The following is a 20,939-nucleotide window of genomic DNA, read 5'->3' as shown; positions in this document are numbered from 1 at the left end:
TATTGGTTTTTCATATATTCCGTGATTCATTTTGAGGAAGTTACCTTTGATTCCTATCTGTTGGAGTGTTTTTATCAGAAAAAAGCTGTTGAATCTTGTTGAATGTTTTTCAGCATCAATTAAGATGATCATGTAGTTTTTCCCTTTTGATTTGTTATTGTGCTGTATTACATTAATTGATTTTCTTGTGTTGAACCATCCTTGCATCCCTGGTCTAAACCTCACTTGGTCACAGTGTAGAATTCCTTTAATGTGTTGCTGGATTCAATTTGCTAATATTTTGTTGAGAATTTTTGCATCTGTGTTCATTACAGGGATTGACCTATAGTTTTCCTTTTTATAGGATCTTTTTCTGGTTTTGGTATTAAAATCATATTAGCTTTTAAATGAGTTAGGTAGAATTCCTTTTTCCTCAGTTTTTTGGAAAAGTTTGAGCAGGATTGGTATTAATTCTTTTTGGAATGTTTGATAAGATTCCCTGTGAAGCCATCTGGCCCTGGGCTTTTCTTTGTAGGCAGATTTTTGACAACTGATTGAATCTTTTTACTTGTGTTTGGGTTGTTGAGATCTGTTTCTTCCTGGTTATGTGTTTCCATGAATTTGCCCATTTCATCTAAGTGTCTAGTTTGTTGGCATATAGTTACCTATAGTATCCTCTTATGATTTCCTTTATTTCTTCAGGGTCTGGTAATGCACCCCGTCTCATTTCTGCTTTTGTTTATTGTATCCTCACTCTTTTTTTCTTTGTCAGTCTTGCTAGTGGCCCATCAATTTTATTGATTTTCTCAGAGAACCAACTTTTGGTTTTATTGATTCTTTCTATTGTTCTTTTGTTCTCCCATTCATTTATCTCTACTATAATCTTTATTTCTCTTCTCCTGTTTGCTTTGGGATTAGTTTGCTGTTCTTTCTCAAGTTCCTCCAGGTTTGCTGTTGTCTTCGATTTTTGCTCTTTCTTGTTTTTTAATATAGGCATTTAGTGCAATAAATTTCCCTCTCATTACCACCTGTGCTACATCCCATAAGTTCTGATATGTTGTATTATCATTTCCATTTGTCTCCAGATAGTTACTGATTTCTTTCTTTGACCCACTGGTTGTTTAAGAGTGTGTTATTTAATCTCCATGTATTTGTGAATGCTGTCATTCTTTGGTGGTTATTGAAATCCAGCTTCATCTAATGTGGTCAGAGAAAGTGCTTTGAATAACTTCAGTGTTTTCAAATTTATGAAGACATGTTTTGTGCCCCTGCATATGATCTATCCTAGAGAATGTTCCATGAACACTAGAGAAGAATGTATATCCTGGTGTTTTGGGGTACAATAACCTATATATATCTGTTAGGTCTAATTCATTTATCAATGTGTTTAACTTCCTGTTTCCTTGTTATCTTCTGTCTGGGTTGTTCTCTCTACAGAATGTGGTGGTGTACTTAAGTCTCCTACTGTTATTGTCAAAATATCTATCACTCCCTTCAGTTTTGCCTATGTCTCGTGTACTTTGGAGCTCCTTGATTGGGAGCATAAACATTTATGATTGTTACTTCTTCTTGGTGAATTGTCCCTTTAATTAATATATAGTGTCCTTCTTTGCGTCTTATGATGTCTCTACTTTTAAAGTCTATTTTGTCTGGTATTAGTATAGCTACTCCTGCTTTCTTTTGGTTATAAATTTCATGGAAAATCTTTTTTGCGTCTTTTCATTCTCAATCTATTTATGTCTTTGTGTCTAAGATAAGTCTCTTCTAAGGAGCATATAGCTGGATTATATTTCTTAATCCATTCTGCCAATTTATTCCTTTTAATAGGGAAGTACGTTTAGTCCGTTAACATTCAAAGTTAATTCTGAAAAGGCATTTCTTGAATCCACCATCTTATCTTTTGGATTTTATTTGTCAGATCTATATATTCTTTTCCCTCTTTCTTTCTTTTTTTTTTTTTTTAACCTTTTAAGTTACTGTTACTGGTATTCTTCAGTTCTGTGCCCTCCTCCAGACCTACCTCTCCTGTCTTTTTTCTTTTCAACTGACAGAACTCCCTTTAGTATTTCTTGTAGGGCTGGTCTCTTGTTGACACATTCTTTCAGGATTTGCTTGTGAAAATTTTAATCTCCCCCTCAGTTTTGAGGGACAGTTTCACTGGGTATAGAATTCTTGGCTGATAGTCTTTCTCTTTCAGGAAGTTAAATATATCATACCATTGCCTTCTCGTCTCCATGGTGCCAGTTGAGTAGTGTGAGCTCAGTCTTATGTGGTTTCGCTTGTATGTAGTAGATTGTTTTTCTCTTGCTACTCTCAGAATTTTCTGCCTCTCTTCAACATTTAACAGACTGATCAGTATGTGTCTTGGGGAAAGCGCATTTGGATTTATTCTATTTGAAGTTCATTGAGCTTCTTTGACTTGTTTATTTATGCCCTTTATAAGGGATGGGAAGTTTTCCCTATTTATATCCTCAACTACTCTTTCTAACCTTTACTATCTTCTCCTTCTGAGATATCAATGATTCTTTCATTTGTACGCTTCGTTTCGTCCACCATTTCCCTGAGATTCAATTCCGATTTTCCGTATTTTTTGCCATTTTCTGTTTTGAGTGTTCAAAATCAGTTATCCTGTCCTCTAATTCACTTATTCTTTCTTCTGCCTCTTCAAATCTGCTAATTTGTGTTTCTAGTATGATTTTAATTTGTCTGCTGAGTCTTTCATGTCTGTGATATCTGCTATTTTTCTATTTATTCTTTCAAATTCCCCTTTATGTTCTTCTAGTGTCTTCTTGATCTCTTTTATGTCATTAGTGATCCCACTTATTTTATATAGTAGAATTATATGAACATCTTTGATTAGTTGTTCCAATGTCTGTGTCTCCTCTGGAGTTTTAATTTGGTTGTTAACCTGGGCCATATCTGTCTGCGTTGTGATCTGCCTAGTGATCTTCTGTTGTTTTCACTGCATGTAAATATCTTGATTGATTTACTTTGAACATTGATTTCTTTCAGTGTTCTAAAGCCTTGTATTTGTGGAATGGATGTGTGGTTGGATGCAGGGCACATGGCTGTGACAGTGAAGGAATAGGCCCAGGTTGGAAATGCTACACTGGTGCCTGTGAACGTCAGTGCCCAGCCGCTAGGGAAGATGTGGCTGTGAGGGTGCACGGATCTAGGGGGCATGGCCCTGGTGTGCCATGGGTCTAGAGCATGGGGCCCTTTGTGTGTATGAGCAGAGCTATTTTCAGTGGCTTGGTGTTTTGCCTGCAGGGCCTGGGGACAGATACGACCGGGGTGCACAGGTTAGCACTTTCCCAGAGCTGGGGGTTGTGAGTGGTGGCCGTGCACATGCACGGGTCTAGGAGTGCTGTAAACTGCTGTATCTGTGAGAAGAGCTCAGCGGGGGCAAAGGGGTAGCTGTGTGGCTGTATGGGCTGGGTTTGGGTATAGCCTGGGTATGGAAGTAAACATTTGCAGCCTTTATGTGCTGGCGACAGCCTGCAGGGCACTGGGAGGAGTAGGTAGTGCTTGGGAGGGGCACATAAGCTCCAAGTGTAGGGGCTGCACTTGGGGTGTGGGTGTGGGGTAGGCACGTGTGTGAGGTTTTGGCAGTACGGGGGCCCTTTGAGCATGGGGAGTTGGGTCGGTTGATGGGGTTCAAGTGCCTGTGGTGTGGGGTGAGTCGCAAGTCATGGGGCTGTGCTGGTGAGTGTAGCATGTTCAAGGAACACGGCTTGGCTTGCTTTGTGGTCCCCATCTCCTTGTGTGTGCACCCCTGAGGGCTCCAGCCTCCTGCGTTAGGCTGTTTGCACCAGCTGGATGTCTCCAGTTCTCTGCTTCTCCGTTCCTCAGCTTTTGCAACATGGGCCACCCTATGTGGTGTAGAAGACTTTCTCAGATTAGTTATACTCTGGAGTCATTGTCTTAGTCACCTTCCCATTCCTTCTCTAACTTTTCCTTGGCTCTGGGCTGAACTTGATCTGTTCTGTTCTGCGTCTTCCAAGAACTCTGCCTGTGAGTTTTTCGTACTCTTTCTAGACGGGTAGTTTTCTCCTAAAATATTCAGAGTATCATGTTCTAGTCTGCTTGCTGCTGGAATGCAATATACCAGAAATGGAATGGCTTTTAAAGAGGGGAATTTAATAAGTTGCTAGTTTACAGTTCTAAGGCCAAGAAAATGTCCCAGTTACACCAAGTCTGTAGAAATGTCCAATCAAAGGCATCCAGGGAAAGATAACTTGGTTCAAGGAGGCTGATAAAGTTCAGAGTTTCTCTCTCAAGTGAGAAGGCAGATAGCGAACACAGTCAGAGTTTCTCTCATCTGGGAAGGCACGTGGTGAACACGGTCAGGGTTTCTCTCTCATCTGGAAGGGCACATGGCCAACACGGCATCATCTGCTAGCTTATTCTCCCAGCTTCCTGTTTCATGAAACTCCTTGGTAGGCATTTTCCTTCTTCATCTCCGAAGCACTGGCTGATGGACTCTCTGCTTTGTGGTGCTGCAGCATTCTCTGCTCTCTCTGAATCTGTCAATCTGCAAAATATTTCCTCTTCTATAGGACACCATAAACCAATCAAGACCCACCTAAATGAGTGGAGACACAGCTCCCCTAATCCAGTTTAACAACCACTCTTGACTGTGAGACATCTCCAGGGAGATGATCTAATTACAGATTCGAACATACAGTATTGAATAGGGATTATTCTGCCATTTTATGAAATGGGATTTTGATTAAAACATGGCTTTTCAAGGGTCCATACATCCTTTCAGATCAGCACACATGAGTATCTTACAGAAATATTACTTGGAAAGTAGTCATAGTGCCAGCATTTTAATGTGGAAATGAACACTTACACAGAATTATGCGTTAAGTAGAAAACTAATAATAGCTTTAAGCTGGGTAAAACTTTCTTGCAAATACTACTTACCTACTGAAATTGACTGCCATTTTTCATTTATTCCAAAAATTATTATTAAAATCCCTTTCTTATTTTATTTTCATTATGTATGTCCTCTTGTGTTCAGACATTTTTCTCTTCAAATTCTTGTTTTTCATTAGTAAGAATAATCCTGACAGCTATCATAACATTTATTGAGTTCTTCCTGCGTGTCAGGCACTTTGCCAATCACTTTTCAAATAATTATCTTTTGGATCCCTGCAACAACTTTATCAAAGTAGTTGTTCTTGTTATTCCCATTTTATTAATACAAAACGTGGGTTTAGAGTGTTAACTACTTTCTTTAAGGGTACCATTTCCTGTTTGTTGTGAATTACCTTCTACTGCATTATTACAGGTAAATTCCAATATTTTAGGTTCTTAATTTTTAACCTGTTGAACTTTTTACATAATACCATAAAAGTGTTTATAAACCCTAGCAACAAACTTGAGAGGGAATTATGCCAAATCAGTTTCATCTTTTTAAAAAAATAAGGTAGAACTTCCATAATATATCTGGAAATGCTGGTGTGTTCATTGCTATTAATGGAAGACTGTGCTTCATTTTCCAATTTTAGAAATATAGATCAAGATTATATTGTATTGAGGAACCCACCCCCATCTCTGGGGTTCAGCCAGTGGGACAGGAAGAGATGCATCCTCCAGCAGGCACTCAAACCTGCCTTTTCCACCCCATGATGACTCAGGTTGTCCCAGAATACCTTGTAGTTTAGTTCCTAGGAGCCTGGTGCTCCTTCCACACTGAAAATCAAGCTTTGTCCCCACAGGAGCCACCATGGAAGCACCCTCAGTTCTGGCATATCTTGGCTATATGTAGATGATGAAAATGGGAAGGATGAAGGAAAAAGTAGATGAAGACTAAACTTTCTGTTCCTCATTGCTACAAGTGCATGTCTGGCTGTGAATGAAAACTGAGAGGAAGACAGTTCTCAGCTGAGGTACTGATAATGAAGTCACTGGAGTTAGTGAACTTGAAAGATGTAATTATAGACTTCACCCAAGAAGAGTCATCTCTCCTAGATGCATCCCAGAGAAAGCTCTTCAGAAATTCTAGAGAATTTCTGATTCTAGAGAATATCAGTTTTCTAGTCTCAGTAGGACATCCAGTCTTCAAATCAGATGTACTTTCCCACTTGGAGCAAAGAGAGGAACTAGGCAGAGAAGGAATCAGATTTTTCCAACACCAGAATTCAGGCAAGAGAATTGTCTTAAAAATAAAAGAAATGTTATCTGTGCAACATAACTGCAGGAAAGACATATTGACCATCATGTCACTGAGGCAGAATTCCCATATTAACAAAAACGGCATTACATGTGGTGAATTGCCAGGACATTTTACTTGCACTTCCAGAGTGTTGTGTTAGTGCCCAGTGGAAAGAAGCCATGCGATAGCAATATCATTGGAAATGCCCTCAATGACCAGTCATCTGTTAATAAGCAAAAGCAAATGTGCACCAGAAATAAGTCACCTCAATGTTATCTAACATATCTAACATTATTCAAAGATCTGATCCTACACATTACAATGAATCAGACACTGGAGAGAAACCATATGAATGCTGTGTATGTAAGAAAGCCTTAAATCTATATTCTGCTAAAAGACAACATGAGAGAACTCACACTGGAGAGATAAGATATGAATGCTATGTATGCCTTCATCCATTATTCTGTGTTTAGAATAGTGAGAAGAGTCACATCAGAGAGAAACTGTATGGAATGCCATCTATGTAGGAATACTTTCGCTCAGTGTTCTAACCTGAGAACACATGAGAAATCCCACACTGGAGAGAAACCATATGAATGCCATCTTAGTGGGAAAACCTTCACTCAGTGTTCTTGACTTAGAGTACATGAGAGAACTCACACTGGAGAGAACCCATATAAATGCCATCTTTGTGGGAAAGCCTTTGCTTACCATTCCTACTTGAACAACATGAGAACTCACACTGGAGAGGAGACATAGGAATGCCATCGATGTGGGAAAGACTTCACTCATTGTTCTTCCCTGAGTCACTATGGAGAACTCACACTGGAGAGAAACCATATGAATGCCTTCTTTGTGGGAAAGCCTTTGCTTGATGTTCTGTCCAAAGACAACATGCGAGAATTCACAGTGGACAGTGATCCTGTGAATATCACCTTTGGTTAAAGCCTTCACTTATCATTTTGCCATTAGAAGGTATCAGAAAACTTACCCTGTAGAGATATCTTTAGAATATTCTCTATGTTGGGAAACATTAGTTTATTATGTCACCTTAGACAACATGGCAGAATCAAAACTGAAAAGAAACCCTCTGAATGCCATATTTGTGAAATTCTTTAGTCACTATTCTGATCTTAGATGATATGAGATAATGCTATGAGATAATATTAAAATGACTTGTATATAGAAGAGAGGTCCTTGAGTGAACCTTTAAAAATGCTAGAAAACTCACACACTGAAAAAAAACACTGTAATAAATCTGGTAGAGCATTTAGTCATGTTGAATATTGTGTCAATCTAAGCCAATTTGTATTGGAACAGATCAATGTAAATGTTACCCAGTATATATATATATACATATATATATATATATATATATATACATATATATATATATATATATACATATATATATATATATATATAATATATATGTATAACATATACATAATAAATATGTAATGGATGTGGAAGAGTCTACCTTGATTACTCTACTTGATGTAGAGAAAGATTTTTACCAGAAAATGAGGCCCCTTAAAAGAGTTCTAGTTAATATCAGCTGAAGATGTTATTCATGAAATATCACACAAAATCATTCATAAAAGCAACACTTGTAGGGTGTACTGGTTTGAAAGGATTTGTGTGCCCTAGAAAAGCCATGTTTTAATCCTAATCCCATTTTATAAAGAGAGCCATTTCTTCTAATCCCTGTTCAGTACTATATGTTGGAAACTTCAATTTGTTTATTTCCATGAAAATGTGACTCAGTCAAGTGTGGGTATTAAACTTGATTAGGTGGAGATGTGTCTCCACCCATTTTAGGTGGGTCTTGATTGGTTTTACCAGAATCATTTAAAAGAAGCACTTTGGAAAAAAGGTTGAGAACGACAAGAGATAAAGCCTTGAGATTCTGAGAGATCAGAGAATGCTGCAGAACCATGAAGCAGAGAGTCCACCAGCCAGTGAACTTTTGAGAATGAGGAGAGAGCCACAGAACCGCGAGAGAAGGACGAGAGAACCACAGAGTCCACCAGCCAGTGACCTTTGGAGATGAAGAAGGAAAATGCCTCCCAGGGAGCTTCATGAAACAAGAGGCCCGGAGAGAGAGCTAGCAGATGCTGCCATGTTCACCACGTGCCCTTCCAGCTGAGAGAGAAACGCTGAACATCATTGGCCTTCTTGAACCAAAGTATCTTTCCTTGGATGCCTTAGATTGGACATTTCTATAGACTTGTTTTAATTTGGGCAATTTCACAGCCTTAGAACTGTAAACTAGCAACTTATTATAAAATTCCCCTTTTTTAAAAGCTGTTGCTGTTTCTGGTATATTGCATTCCAGCACCTGGCAAACTAGAACATAGGGCAAGTATGAATTCACACTGTATAAAAATCATTGGTGTCGCTGCACGGGTAGTTCAGCATGGAAGGATGCTTGTCTTCCATGTGGGAGGCCCTCGTTTCATTTTTGTGCCATGCACCCCCAGAAAGAAAAAAAAATCATTGGTGTCATGAATGTAAGCATGTCTTCAGTGATCACTGATTCCTTAGTTTTGATATGCTTATGCTGAGGAATCAACAATCCTAGAGCCAATTTAGGAAAATATTCAGCTGAATTTTCACCTCAGAATATTCATAATATTAAATAAAATATTTTATTAGGACCCTATAATTGTCAGTTCAGTAAAGAGACAGGAATTTTGAACAAAACTTAATGTTGAAACTATGTGGGATAACAGTATAGAATTGTGAAGTATCATAGGTACTAAATTGAATAATGAGTTTTGGAAGAAGTAAAATGAAGTGGAATTAATTCCATAGATCAGCATTTTTATATTTTTGGGTAATAAATATTGTTGCTGAGAATCTAAAAGAAAAAAAAAGATTAGATTGAAGCATTAGTACAGTTATGAAGTGAAGTTAAGAGATAATCAAAGAAACCACTTTAACTGTCTTGCCTTGTTATAAAAACTGTTTTTTTTTTTTTTTTGCTTTTTTCTTCTATTTTACACTGAAGCTATACCCACCCACCCACCCCCACTCCTTCTGAGGGCTTTTATTTTCATTTCTAAAAATTGTCTGCCATCTGCCTTTCTCTTTTTGGGTATTGCCTTTGTGCCGTTCTCTTTATTCTTTCCTTCTGGAACTCTTAGTAGACATATATTAGAGCTTCTCGTTTTGTCCAGTATTTATATAGTTGCTTCTTCTTAAGTGTCTTCATGTTATTTTCTTCTGCTTGTTCCTTAGATACTTCCCTTGGCGCTTCTTATGTTGTTACTTTATATTCTTTTCCTGATCTGTTTTATCAGCTACCGCCTATAAAACTAGTGCTATATATATATATATATTTTTTTTTTTTTTTTTTGCATGGGCAGGCGCCAGGAATTGAGCCCAGGTCTCTCTGCCACTGAGTCACCATCACACCATCCCCATTTATATTTTTACTACAGATTATTCCTCAAATATTTATTGAGCTTCAGCTAAGTACCAGGTACTGTTGTAGGCATTGGGATTATAGACAAAATTCTGTTCCCATGGAATTTACACTCTGGCGATAGACAGTAAACAATAAACTAAAGTGATTTATATAATTGCTAGAAGGTGACAAGTGTTAAAGAAAAGAAGTTACAGTAATGTAAGAGGGACTGAGAATGGTGAGGGGTGGGTATGATCATTTGCATTATTAGATTAGGGGATAAGGATAGAATTCCTTGAAATGATGAGTTTTGAGGGAATAATCAAGGGCAGTGAGGCAATTAGCCATGAAGAAATCTGGTGATGAACATGTTTCTACCTGGCATGATCAGGGATCAGCAGGGACACCTGTGGCTCATGCAAAATGAACAAGAGGAAGGAATGGTAGGTTAGGAGAGGAAATTAGTGAGGTATAGGGTGGGGCAGATTGTGACTGATGTGTCTGATACTATAGTACTATATACTATAGTACTATTACTCTGAATGTTTTGGGGAACTGATTCAGGAGTTTGAGCAGAAGCTCAGCATGATCTGACCTTTATTACAAAGGGATCACTTCAGTTGCAATATTGAGAATAGAATGTAGGTAGGGAGAACTGTAAGAAACTATTGCAGTAATCCAGGCAAGAGATGATGATGATTTGGATCAGTTGTCATAGCAGTGAAGCAGTTTTTGGATATATTTTGAAGGTAGAGCCAGCTTAATTTCTTGATATATTAGGTATAAAGTGTCAGGAAGCTTTTGTAGAAGAGGATTAAACATGAAATAAAACGGTTGACCAGTGAGGTAGGAGTCATTGAAAAGCTCAGTGGTTGCCAGGGTTTCAGGGCAGGGCAGGTGGGATAAAGAAGGGAGCAGGGGACATTTTGGGGGCAGTGGAACTAACCTGTGGGACACTGATGGTGGATCCAGGACATGATACATTTGTCAAAACCCACAGAACTTCACAAGGCAGAGAAAAAGCCCTAATATGAATCAGGGGCTCTAATAATTAATAATGTATCAGTATCGATTCATCGGTTCACCAGTATCGGTTCACCCTTGTAACACAAGTACCCACTCGTGCAAGAGGTTAATAAAGGGAATGTGTGAATTCCCTGTACTTTCTGTATAATTTTTCCATAAACCTAAAACTGCTTTAAAATATAGTCTATTAAAAACTAAAATATTGAAGAAAAAAAAAAGGTCTGTGATGGTCTGGAAGTCAAGTGCAGAAAGTGTGTCGAGCCATAGGGATTGCTTCCCACATCAAACTTTCTTATAAGTAAAATAAGATGCGTTCTGAGAATTTACCATGGATTTAGCATTGATGACTTCTACATTGCTAAGTTAATTTTAGCAAATCTAAAATTAAACTCATCATCTTCCTCTCAAACATTGCTTTTCTGGGTTACGTTATCCACCTAATTCCCCAAGAATTATAATCCAGATACATCTTACTCCAAAGTCTGTGCATTTTTACCTAGATTTCATTCTAGGGAATGGAAATTAATCCAAAAAGTAAGGGGGTTGATTCTAATTTTGCAAGATTCTTTTAAGTTGGCCAAGCAGTTTGAGTTTTATTCTATAAATGATGGAATGTCACAGGTAACGTGGTGTTACTATTTTCTGCTTGTTTGTTGTTTCCCTTGGTCATTAAGTACTGCAAGTTGAAGAATGAGGTCTATTTACTTAGTTAAGTTAAAGTTTCTATCTGTAGTGGTATTTTCATTTTAAAATAGGGGTAAGTCTATATAGTCTTTTAAAAGTATTAAATAAAACTGCTATTTCAGCAATGAACTTAACTTTCTGTGACATTGGCTCAAATTTATGGCTCTTCATTCTTGTAGGTGTTTAAGAATATTTCTAGGTTTTTTTTGATCACATGTTTTCTATGTAACTTTAAAAATCCTTTATACTTGGTTGAAAACATATTGCTTCCTAAGTAACTGTTTTATGACTTTATTGGAATGTCGATCTAATTATGTCCTCTTTCTACAGGTATCTTCTCTTAATGGATCTTCAAGATAGAAATGAAAAACTCTTTTACAGAGTGCTAATGTCTGACATTGAGAAGTTCATGCCCATTGTTTATACTCCAACTGTGGGTCTGGCTTGCCAGCAGTATAGTTTAGCATTTCAGAAACCAAGGTATGTAAATTTTATTTTAAATAAAACTTGTATCTCTATTTGATTTTGTAAGATTGTTGCAATTTTAAATTGTTGAATAAAATCCAAGTTAAGAAAAATCTGATTTGAGGCGTCACTTAAAAAAACATTAAATATAAATTAAATATATAAATATATATAAAACTCATAAAAATGTAATGTTTTCTCTGTAGATTTAAGATTATTGGAAAATATTTTAAAGCAGATTTTGATTTTTCCCTTATGTTCAGTGAATTTGCTTAGAAAGAAAATAATTGATCATAATTAAATTTCTCTTTGAGATGTTAATTACTGTTATTATTTACATTTTTTAAAAGTTAAAAGATTTCAGATTTTTTTGAAAACGGAGAGCATACTGTTTTCTAAATTCTGAATTGGAATTAAATTGACTTTAAGGTAGTCCTTTAATTGTTGATTTTCATGAAATGAAGTAGCAAGCTTTAAAGATGCATAGAATCTTGAATGCAGCTTTTCTAAATCAAATTCATTGTGGTTTTGATTTATTATATTACTGTAAATGCTTTTTAAAACAAGGAGCAATTGAAATAAACAAATTTAACATCAGTAGCCACAAAAACTAAAGTTAAATATGTTTGTGCTTTAATTGTAGCTTTAAATTTAAAGATAAAAAATAAATGTTTAAACTGTAATTTTATACTGCAAAATAAAGGTCTCTTGAAAGTAATGTCATTGAAAAGAGTATTTTCAGAGATGATATATATAATTAGATTGAATATTTAGATTTGATGTAGATGTATTGATGTAGTAGGACATTTACTACGCTTATGCCCTGTTACCCTTTGTATAAAGACAAGAATTATCAATCTCATCACGTATATAAAAATAGAACAGTTAGTTAAATATCAGCAGATTGCCTATTAAACTGTATTGATAGCACTTTTCTATGTTGCATTTATATAGTGCCTATATTAACAGTGAGTAAATTTTTTTTTTAATAGAAGAGCATGAGTTGGAATTTAGGTGGTAATTGTATTATGAAGAATAATTATTTGTTGGGTTACATAAGAATATTATTTTTTTAGTTACAGACTACACATATTCATTATTCAAAAATAAGAAAATGCATACATATAGAAGGAAGAAGCATTTTTAAAATACCACCTCCCTTTGTGCTTAAGCATGACACACAAAAATACATATAAATGTGAATAGTGCTTTCTCTGAATAAACTATTGTAAATATTTGTCCATATCTATAAATTGATTTTTTCATTGAGTCTTAGTATTCGTGTATGAAACCTGTTTGAAATGTAATGTATGCATATTTATTGGAATTCTAACATTTCTGAAAGGTACCGATAAATACTGATAATTGTACTTAATGTAGAAGAGCCTAACTCACAGTATTTGGGTTGGAGTGTCATAGAAATCTCAATAGCAACCTTTTTTTTTTTGGTGGGGGAGGCACCTAGTTTTTACTAGATGCTTTTTTAAGAACTTGGGGTACATTGGCATACATATATTCCAAGAGCAGAAGAGACAGACATAGACATAAAACGTAAGTAAAATGTCTGGAATGTTTGAAGGTAATAGGTGTTATGGAGAAAGGAAGAGGAGAAAGGTAAATGGGGATTACAAGTATCAGTTGGTTTAGAGGGGGCAATTGTACTTTAAAATGAAGTGGACACTGTAGCCTCATTGAGAAGGTGATATTGAAGGAGTGAGGGAGGGAGCCATGTAACTACAAGGGGAAAACATGTACCAGGCAGAAGGAACAGCCGATGCCAAGGCCCTATGTGGGATCATGCCTGGTGGGGTCAAGGAACTGCAGAGAGACCAGTGTGGCTGGAGTGGAGTTAGAGTGAGAGAGCAGCAGATAAGGTCACAGAGGTAAGGTGACAGGACAGTACTGATCCTTTAGTTTCTTATATGCTGTCTTAAAGAACATTGGCTTTTACTGTTAGTTAAATGGAAAGGACAATGATTTTGAACAGTGGCATGACATGATATGACTTATATTTTTCAAAAGAACACTCTGGCTGCTGTTTTGACAATAGGCTGTAAACAGGCAAAGAAGAATCAGGGAGCCTGGTTAGAAGTGTATTGTAGTAAACCCAGTGAGAGTTGATGTTGGCTCAGATTAGGAGGGCAGCAGTGAAATTAGGGAGAAGAGGTCAGATTCTTGATAAAGTCATGAAGATTTCCTCTTGCACTGGAGGCTTCCAGACTTGGTTAAAAGTGTGGGCTCTGGAGTAGATTGCCTGCTTTCATTTACTTGTTTTTCCCCTTATTTATTGTAACCTGTCCTAAATTATTTATTTTTTCTATGCTTGTTTCATACTGCAGACTACCATCCCTTGTCCACAATTTTAAAATCTAAAACAGTTTAAACCCAACAATTTAAAATTCTCATTTGAGGCAAAACTTTCTCATTTGAACCCATTTGGTTGCAAAACCTGGACTTAATTTATATAAGGATATTTATAATCTATGTTCATCTGACTTACTGTTGCTTGTTTCCTGTAGAAATATTATTGTATTTGATTACAGGAGGCTTTCCCAGAAATAAATAATAAAAAATAAGTAAATGGATAAATAGATACATAGATAGGTACATACATAGGGTGGGGTAAATGTAGGACTTGGGGAGCATTTGTGGCAAATGATCACAAATGTTGAATCTATGTGGAGTTATACATTGTATCATTCTTTTAACTTTTCTATTTATTTAAAATTTTTAAATAAAACAAGTCGAGAAAAAGAAAGGAATGCTTTATGAGTGGAAAAAGTAGTTTCTAAAATGTTTTCTGTATATCTCTATGTGAAATTTTCTTATTCCTTTTTTTAAAAATTGTTACATGTGCACTACAAAATGTCCCTTTTTAACCATTTTCATGTGTCCAAAATCAGTGATATTAATTACATTTACAACATTGTGCTGCCATCACTGCCATGAGTTACCATCAGAACTTCATATCCGTTAAGCAGTAACTCCCCATGTCCACCCTCACCCACAACCCCAGCCACTGGTGACCTGTAATCTACCCTCCGTCTCTATGTATTCATTTATTTTAGGTATTTCATATAAGTGAAATCATGCAAAATTAGTCCTTTTAGTTATGACTAATTTCTCTCAACATAATGCCTTTTTTTATTTTTTTGATACCAGAATTTTATTCACAGTTTGTCTTTCTTGTGTGAAGACAATAGAAAAATATTATCAGATATACAAAGGCTCAGAAAATACATGACTCATGAACATTTTGAAAATTTTCCTAAAGATCATGCAATGTAAATAAATATTTCTAACCATGCTATGAGTAAAAAATGAGTGTTTAAAAGAGGGGAGGTAATATTTTAAGGATTGGTAGATTAGCCAGTAGCACTCTCATCAGCCAGGTTACACTGTCATCACAAGGGTTGATAGGACAGGTTATACCTCAGCATCACAAATGTTTGAACTGACCACAAAATGAGTAAGAAAGTATATGGAATGGTAGCTCCTTTCATAGTTGTATGCGGATAAAAATTAATCTAGAGCAATTTCATCATATGTTCTTAACCTTTATTATGGAAATGAACTAGTAATTTTGCCTCACTTATTTCTGGTACAGAGGGAAGCCCTCTGTGAGGCAGAATGTATCTCCATATTTATAATTTAAATTAAATATATTATTAAATAATATCACAACTGTATATATTTTTAATGCTGTGGCAGAGACTGAAGTGCTCATGTTCTTTTCTTCTTAGTCGCTTAGTCACACAACTTGGCTATAGTTTCCAGGCTCCCTTGCATTATGTTTGGCCAGAGCGACTGGGTTTCAGTAATAGTTTATGAGCAGAAAATGTTTTGTACAGCAATTACAGGTCTGACCCATATTTAAAAATGCAATCCTTGCTTTCTTTGCTCACCTGCTGGTTGAATGGAGAGGAATCCATTAGTATGAAATAGCCACAAGATGTAAGGAAACTTTATCCTTGAATGACTGTGTGGAACTGAGTCTATTATTAGACTATAAATTATTGACTGAAGTCAACAAACTGCTGAAGATGTTTTTTAAAGTAGTTATTCTATTCTTACAAGTATAAATACAAATAGAAAGGAAAATTTCAAACTGTCTTTATGGTTGTGTGCATTTTCTTCTTTACATTTGTTCTTTATGCTCCAAATTTTCTTTTATTAGTATAATTTAAATAAAAAGTTCTTAGACTTTGAATATGGTAATTAATTATTTTGGTCTTATATCATCTCAATTGTTTCATGCTTGAGCTACTTACAATGTTTCCTTCAATCTCCAGAGCTCTTATCACAACCTTAAACAACAACATGATGTCTTGAAGGTGCATGCATATTATAGCATGTATCAGAAATTCATTTTTATGGCTGGATAATATTCCATTTTACATTTCCATATTATTTTTTTTATCAGAGAAGTTTGTAAGCTTGCAAAAAATTCATGCAGAAAATAGACTTCCCAAATATTGCCCCTTATACACATATGTTTTCACTATTATGAACATATTTTGTTAATATGTTACCTTTGTTTCAGTGGAAAAAAGAATATTATGATTGTACTTACTAGTTCATAGTTTACATCAGGGTATCACTGTTTGTATTGTACAGTTCCGTGGATTTCCTTTTGTTGTTGTTTATTCTAGTAACATATGTATAACTTAAAATTTCCCCTTTTAACCACATTCAAATATATTATTCAGTGTTATTGATTACATTCACAAAGTTGGCTAACATTACCACTATCCATTACCAAAACTTTACAGCTAACCCAAATATAAATTCTGTACAACTTAAGCATTAATCCCCATTTCCTACCCCACCCTAACTCCTGGCAACCTATATTCTAGATTCTGATGCTAGGAGTTTGCTTATTCTAATTTCTTGCTTTTTTTTTTTTTAATGTATTTGTATTGCGATATTCACCCACTATACAACCCATCCAAAGTATGTAGTCATTGTGTCATCATATCATATATTTGTGCATACATCTTCATGATCAATTTCAGAACATTGTCATTACCCCAGAAAAGAAAGAAAAATAAAAAATGAAACCCAAATGCCCCCATACCCCTTATACCCCCTATTATTGACTCGTTATATTGGTATGGTACATTCATTACTGTTAATGAAAAGAGTATTAAAGTATTACTGTTAACTGTAGTCCATGATTTGCAATAGATACATTTATCCCCATATACCCCTCTATTATTAACTCCTTTTAACAGTGTCATCCATTTGTTCTAGCTTTTGAAAGAACTTTTTTGTATTTGTACATGATTTTGTATTAGTCACTAACATTGTTCACCAAAAAATTTACTGTTTCTGTTCCTATGTTTTAACCTCAAACTTTTCCTTCTGGGGACGTACATGACTTTAAACTTCCCCTTCTTTTATAGCACATTCACACAACATTCAGCACTGTTAATTATTCTCAAAATAACGTGCTATTATCACCTCTGTCCATTTCCAAACCCATAAGTTCAGCCTAGTTAAACATACTACATGTTTTAGCAATGCTCCCCATGCTTTAGCCTCATTCTAAATCCTGGCAACCTATATTCTGTATTTTATGCCTGTGAGTTTGGGTATATTATAATTAGTTCCTATCAGTGAGATCATGCAATATATGTCCTTTTATGTCTGACTTATTTCACTTAACATAGTGTCCTTAAGATTCATCCATGTTGTCTTTTGCTTCGGGGCTTCATTATTACTGCTGAATAATATTCCATCGTATATATATCCCACATTTTGTTTAACCATTCCTCTGTTGATGGACACTTGGGTTGTTTCCATCTTTTGGCAATTGTGAATTATGCTGCTGTGAACATCAGTGTGCAAATGTTTGTTCGGGTCCCTGCCTTCAGATCTTCTGGGTATATCCCGAGTAACTGGATTGCTGGGTCATAAAGCAACTCTATACTTAGCTTCTTGAGGAATTGACAAACTATCCTCTACAACCACTGTATCATTTTATACGTTCCCACAAACAGTGAATAAATCTTCCAATTTATCAACATCCTCTCCATTGCTTATAGTTTCCTGTTTGTTTAACAGTAGCCATTCTAGTAGGTGTAAGATGAGATCTCATTGTGTTTTTAATTTGCATTTCCCTAGTAGCTAGTGAAGCTGAGCATCTTTCCATGGGCTTTTTAAACCTATGTAAACCTATGTTATTTCCTTTTTGGAGAAATGTATATTCATGTCTTTTACTAATTTTTAATAGGGTTCTTTGCCTTTTTATTGTTGAGTTGTGGGATTTCTTTATATATATTTGGATCTCAAACTCTTATCAGATATGTGATTGTCAAATACTTTCTCCAGTGAGTCAGAGAAATTTTCACGCTATTGACAATGTCATTTGAAGCACCAAAGTATTCGATTCTGTTGAGTTCCCATTTATCTATTCTTTCTGTTGTTGTTGCTTGTGCTTTGGGTGTAAGTCTAAGACACTACCACCTGTCACTAGGTCTTGAAGATGTTTTCCTATATTTCCTTCTAGGAGTTTTATGATGCTAGTTCTTATATTTAACTTATATTTAAGAGTTTGATCCATTTTGAGTTAAATTTTGCACAGGTGTGAGATGGGGTACTTTTTCATTATTTTGGTTATATCCAGTTGGATATCTTTTGATAACCAGTTTTCCCAGCACATTTTTTTAAGAGGCTGTTCTGGTTGAGTGGACTTAGGAGCCTTATCAAAAATCAGTTGACCGTAGATCTGAGGGTCTGTTTCTGAATTCTCAATTCAGTTCCATTTGATCAGTATGTCTATCTTTATGCCAGTACTGTGGTATTTTGACCATTTTGTCTTTATAATATGCTTTGAAGTCAGGAAGTGTTATCCTCCTACTACATTCTTCTTTTTCAAGATATTTTTTGCTGTTTGAGGCCCATTACACTTCCAAATAAAATTGATAATTGGCTTTTCCATTTCTGCAAAGTAATCTATTGGAATTTTGATTGGTATTACATTCAACCTGTAGATCAATTTGGGGTAGAATTGATATATTAATGATATTTGGCCTTCTAATCCATGATCACAGAATGTCTTTCCATTTATTTAACTCTTCTTTGACTTCTTTGTCTTTTTTGTTTCTTTGTTCTTCTTATTTTTGTTTTCTTTTATTTCTTTTAGCAATATTTTGTAATTTTCTGTATACAAGTCCTTTGCATCCTTGTTTAAACTTATTCCTAGATGTTTGATTCTTTTAGGTACCATTGTAAATGAAACTTTTTTCCTGATGTACCTCCTTGGAGCTAATGACTAGTGTACAGAAACACAATTGATTATTGTGTGTTGACCTTGTAGCCTGCTACTTTGCTGAACTAGTTCATTAGCTCAAGTGGTTTTGTTGTAATTTCTTCTGGAGTTTTTAAATATAGGATCATGTCATCTGCAAATAGTGACTGTTCCATATCTTTTCTAATTTGAATGCCTTTTATTTTTTTCTTGCCTAATTGCTCTAGCTAGAACTTCTAGAAATGTAGTAGGAAATCTTGTAGTAAAGATAATACAAGAAAAGAAAACTTCAGATGCAAAAATGCCCCAGCAAAATACTTTCAAATTGAATCCAACGGCACACTGAAAAAATTATACACCATGAACAAGTTGGGCTGTAAGTCCATGTATGCAAGGGTGGTTCAGCAAAAAAAAAAAAAAAAATTACTGTAATATGCCACATCAACAAAGGGATGATCATCTCGATTGATGCAGAAAAGGGCATTTGACAAAATTCAGCCATCATTTCATGATAAAAACACTTCAGAATGTAGGAATTGAAGGAAACCTCCTTAACATGAAAGGGAGCATATATGAAAAGCCCACAGCTAACATCATATTCAATGATGAGAGACTGAAAGCTTTCCCTGTAAGATCAGGAAGAAGTCTAGGAGGCCTGTTGTTAACATTGCTACTCAACCTTGCACTAAAAGTTCTAGCTAGAACAGTTAGACAAGAAAAGGAAATAAAAGGCATCCAAACTGGAAAAGAAGAAGTAAAACTTTCACTATTTGCTTATTCTAATTTTAACTGTCACTATTTGTTTATTATAATTTTATTCACATCAGTGAAATCCTGCAATGTTTATACTTTTGTTGCTGACTTTCTTGGCGCAACATGGTGTATTCAATGTTCATCCATGTTGTTGCGTTTAACAGGCCTTCATTCTTTTCTTTTTTTCTTTTTTATGGCTATATTCTTTTGTTTGTACATACAACATTTTTTTAGTCCATCCATCAGTTGATGGACCTTAAGGTTGCTACCACCTTTTAGCAATTGTGAATAATGCCATATATGAACATCAGTATGCAGATGTGAGTTTGATTCCCTGCTTTCAATTCTTTTGGGTATATATACCTAGTGTGGGATTGCTGGGTCATCTGGTAGTTATATACTTGGCTTTCTGAGGAATCACCAAACTATCTTCCATAGTGGCTGCACCATTTCACATTGCCACCAGCAATGAGTGAGTATTCCCATTTCTCTTCATCTTCCCCAGCACTTATTTTCTGATTTTTAATACCTTTCATTCTAATGGGTGTGAAATGGTGTCTCATTGTTGTTTTTTTTTTAATTTTTATTGACAAATCTTCACACACATATAGTTCATAAATGTTGTATAATCAGTGGCTCACAGTATCCTCACATACTTGTGTTTTCGTCACCATGATCATTTTTAGAGCATTTACATCCCTCCAGAAAAAGAAATAAAAAGAAAAAAAACTCATACATACCATACCCCTCACCCCTCCTTCTCATTGACCCCTAGTAGTTCCATCTACCCAATTTATTTTACTCCTTATCCCCCCATTATCTATTTATTATCCATGTTTTTTACTCATCTGTCCATATCCTGGATAAAAGGAGCATCAGACACAAGGTTTTCACAATAACACAGTCACAGTATAAAAGCTATATCATTGTACAATCGTCTTCAAGAATTAAGGCTACTGGAACACAGTTTAACAGTTTCAGGTACTTCCCTCCAGCCATTCCAAAACACCATAAACTAAAAAGGAATATCTATATAATGCATAAGAATAACCTTCAGGATAATGTCTTGACTCTCTTTGAAATCTCTCAGACTCTGAAATTTTATTATGTCTCATTTATCTTTTTCCTCTTTTGATCAAGAAGGCTTTCTCAATCTTATGATGTCAGATCCTTGGCTCATCCCAGGAGTTATGTCCCACATTGCC

At 35.6% G+C, this 20,939-nt stretch overlaps 1 protein-coding gene across 2 annotated transcripts in view; it reads left to right on the top strand.

Moving 5' to 3' along the window:
• Nucleotides 1–20,939, top strand: part of ME1 (malic enzyme 1) — a 254,780-nt gene that overhangs the window by 43,109 nt on the left and 190,732 nt on the right. For both annotated transcript variants that reach the window (XM_077162347.1, XM_077162348.1), the window contains one exon: nt 11,595–11,744. In XM_077162347.1, coding sequence (XP_077018462.1) covers nt 11,595–11,744 — 150 coding nt within the window. The remainder of the gene's footprint in view (nt 1–11,594; nt 11,745–20,939) is intronic.

The sequence above is a fragment of the Tamandua tetradactyla genome, chromosome 5 (genome assembly GCF_023851605.1).
Source record: "Tamandua tetradactyla isolate mTamTet1 chromosome 5, mTamTet1.pri, whole genome shotgun sequence".
Lineage (NCBI taxonomy): Eukaryota > Metazoa > Chordata > Mammalia > Pilosa > Myrmecophagidae > Tamandua > Tamandua tetradactyla.
The sequence above is the reverse complement of the archived record's forward strand: the minus strand, read 5'-3'. Positions and strand labels throughout refer to the sequence as shown.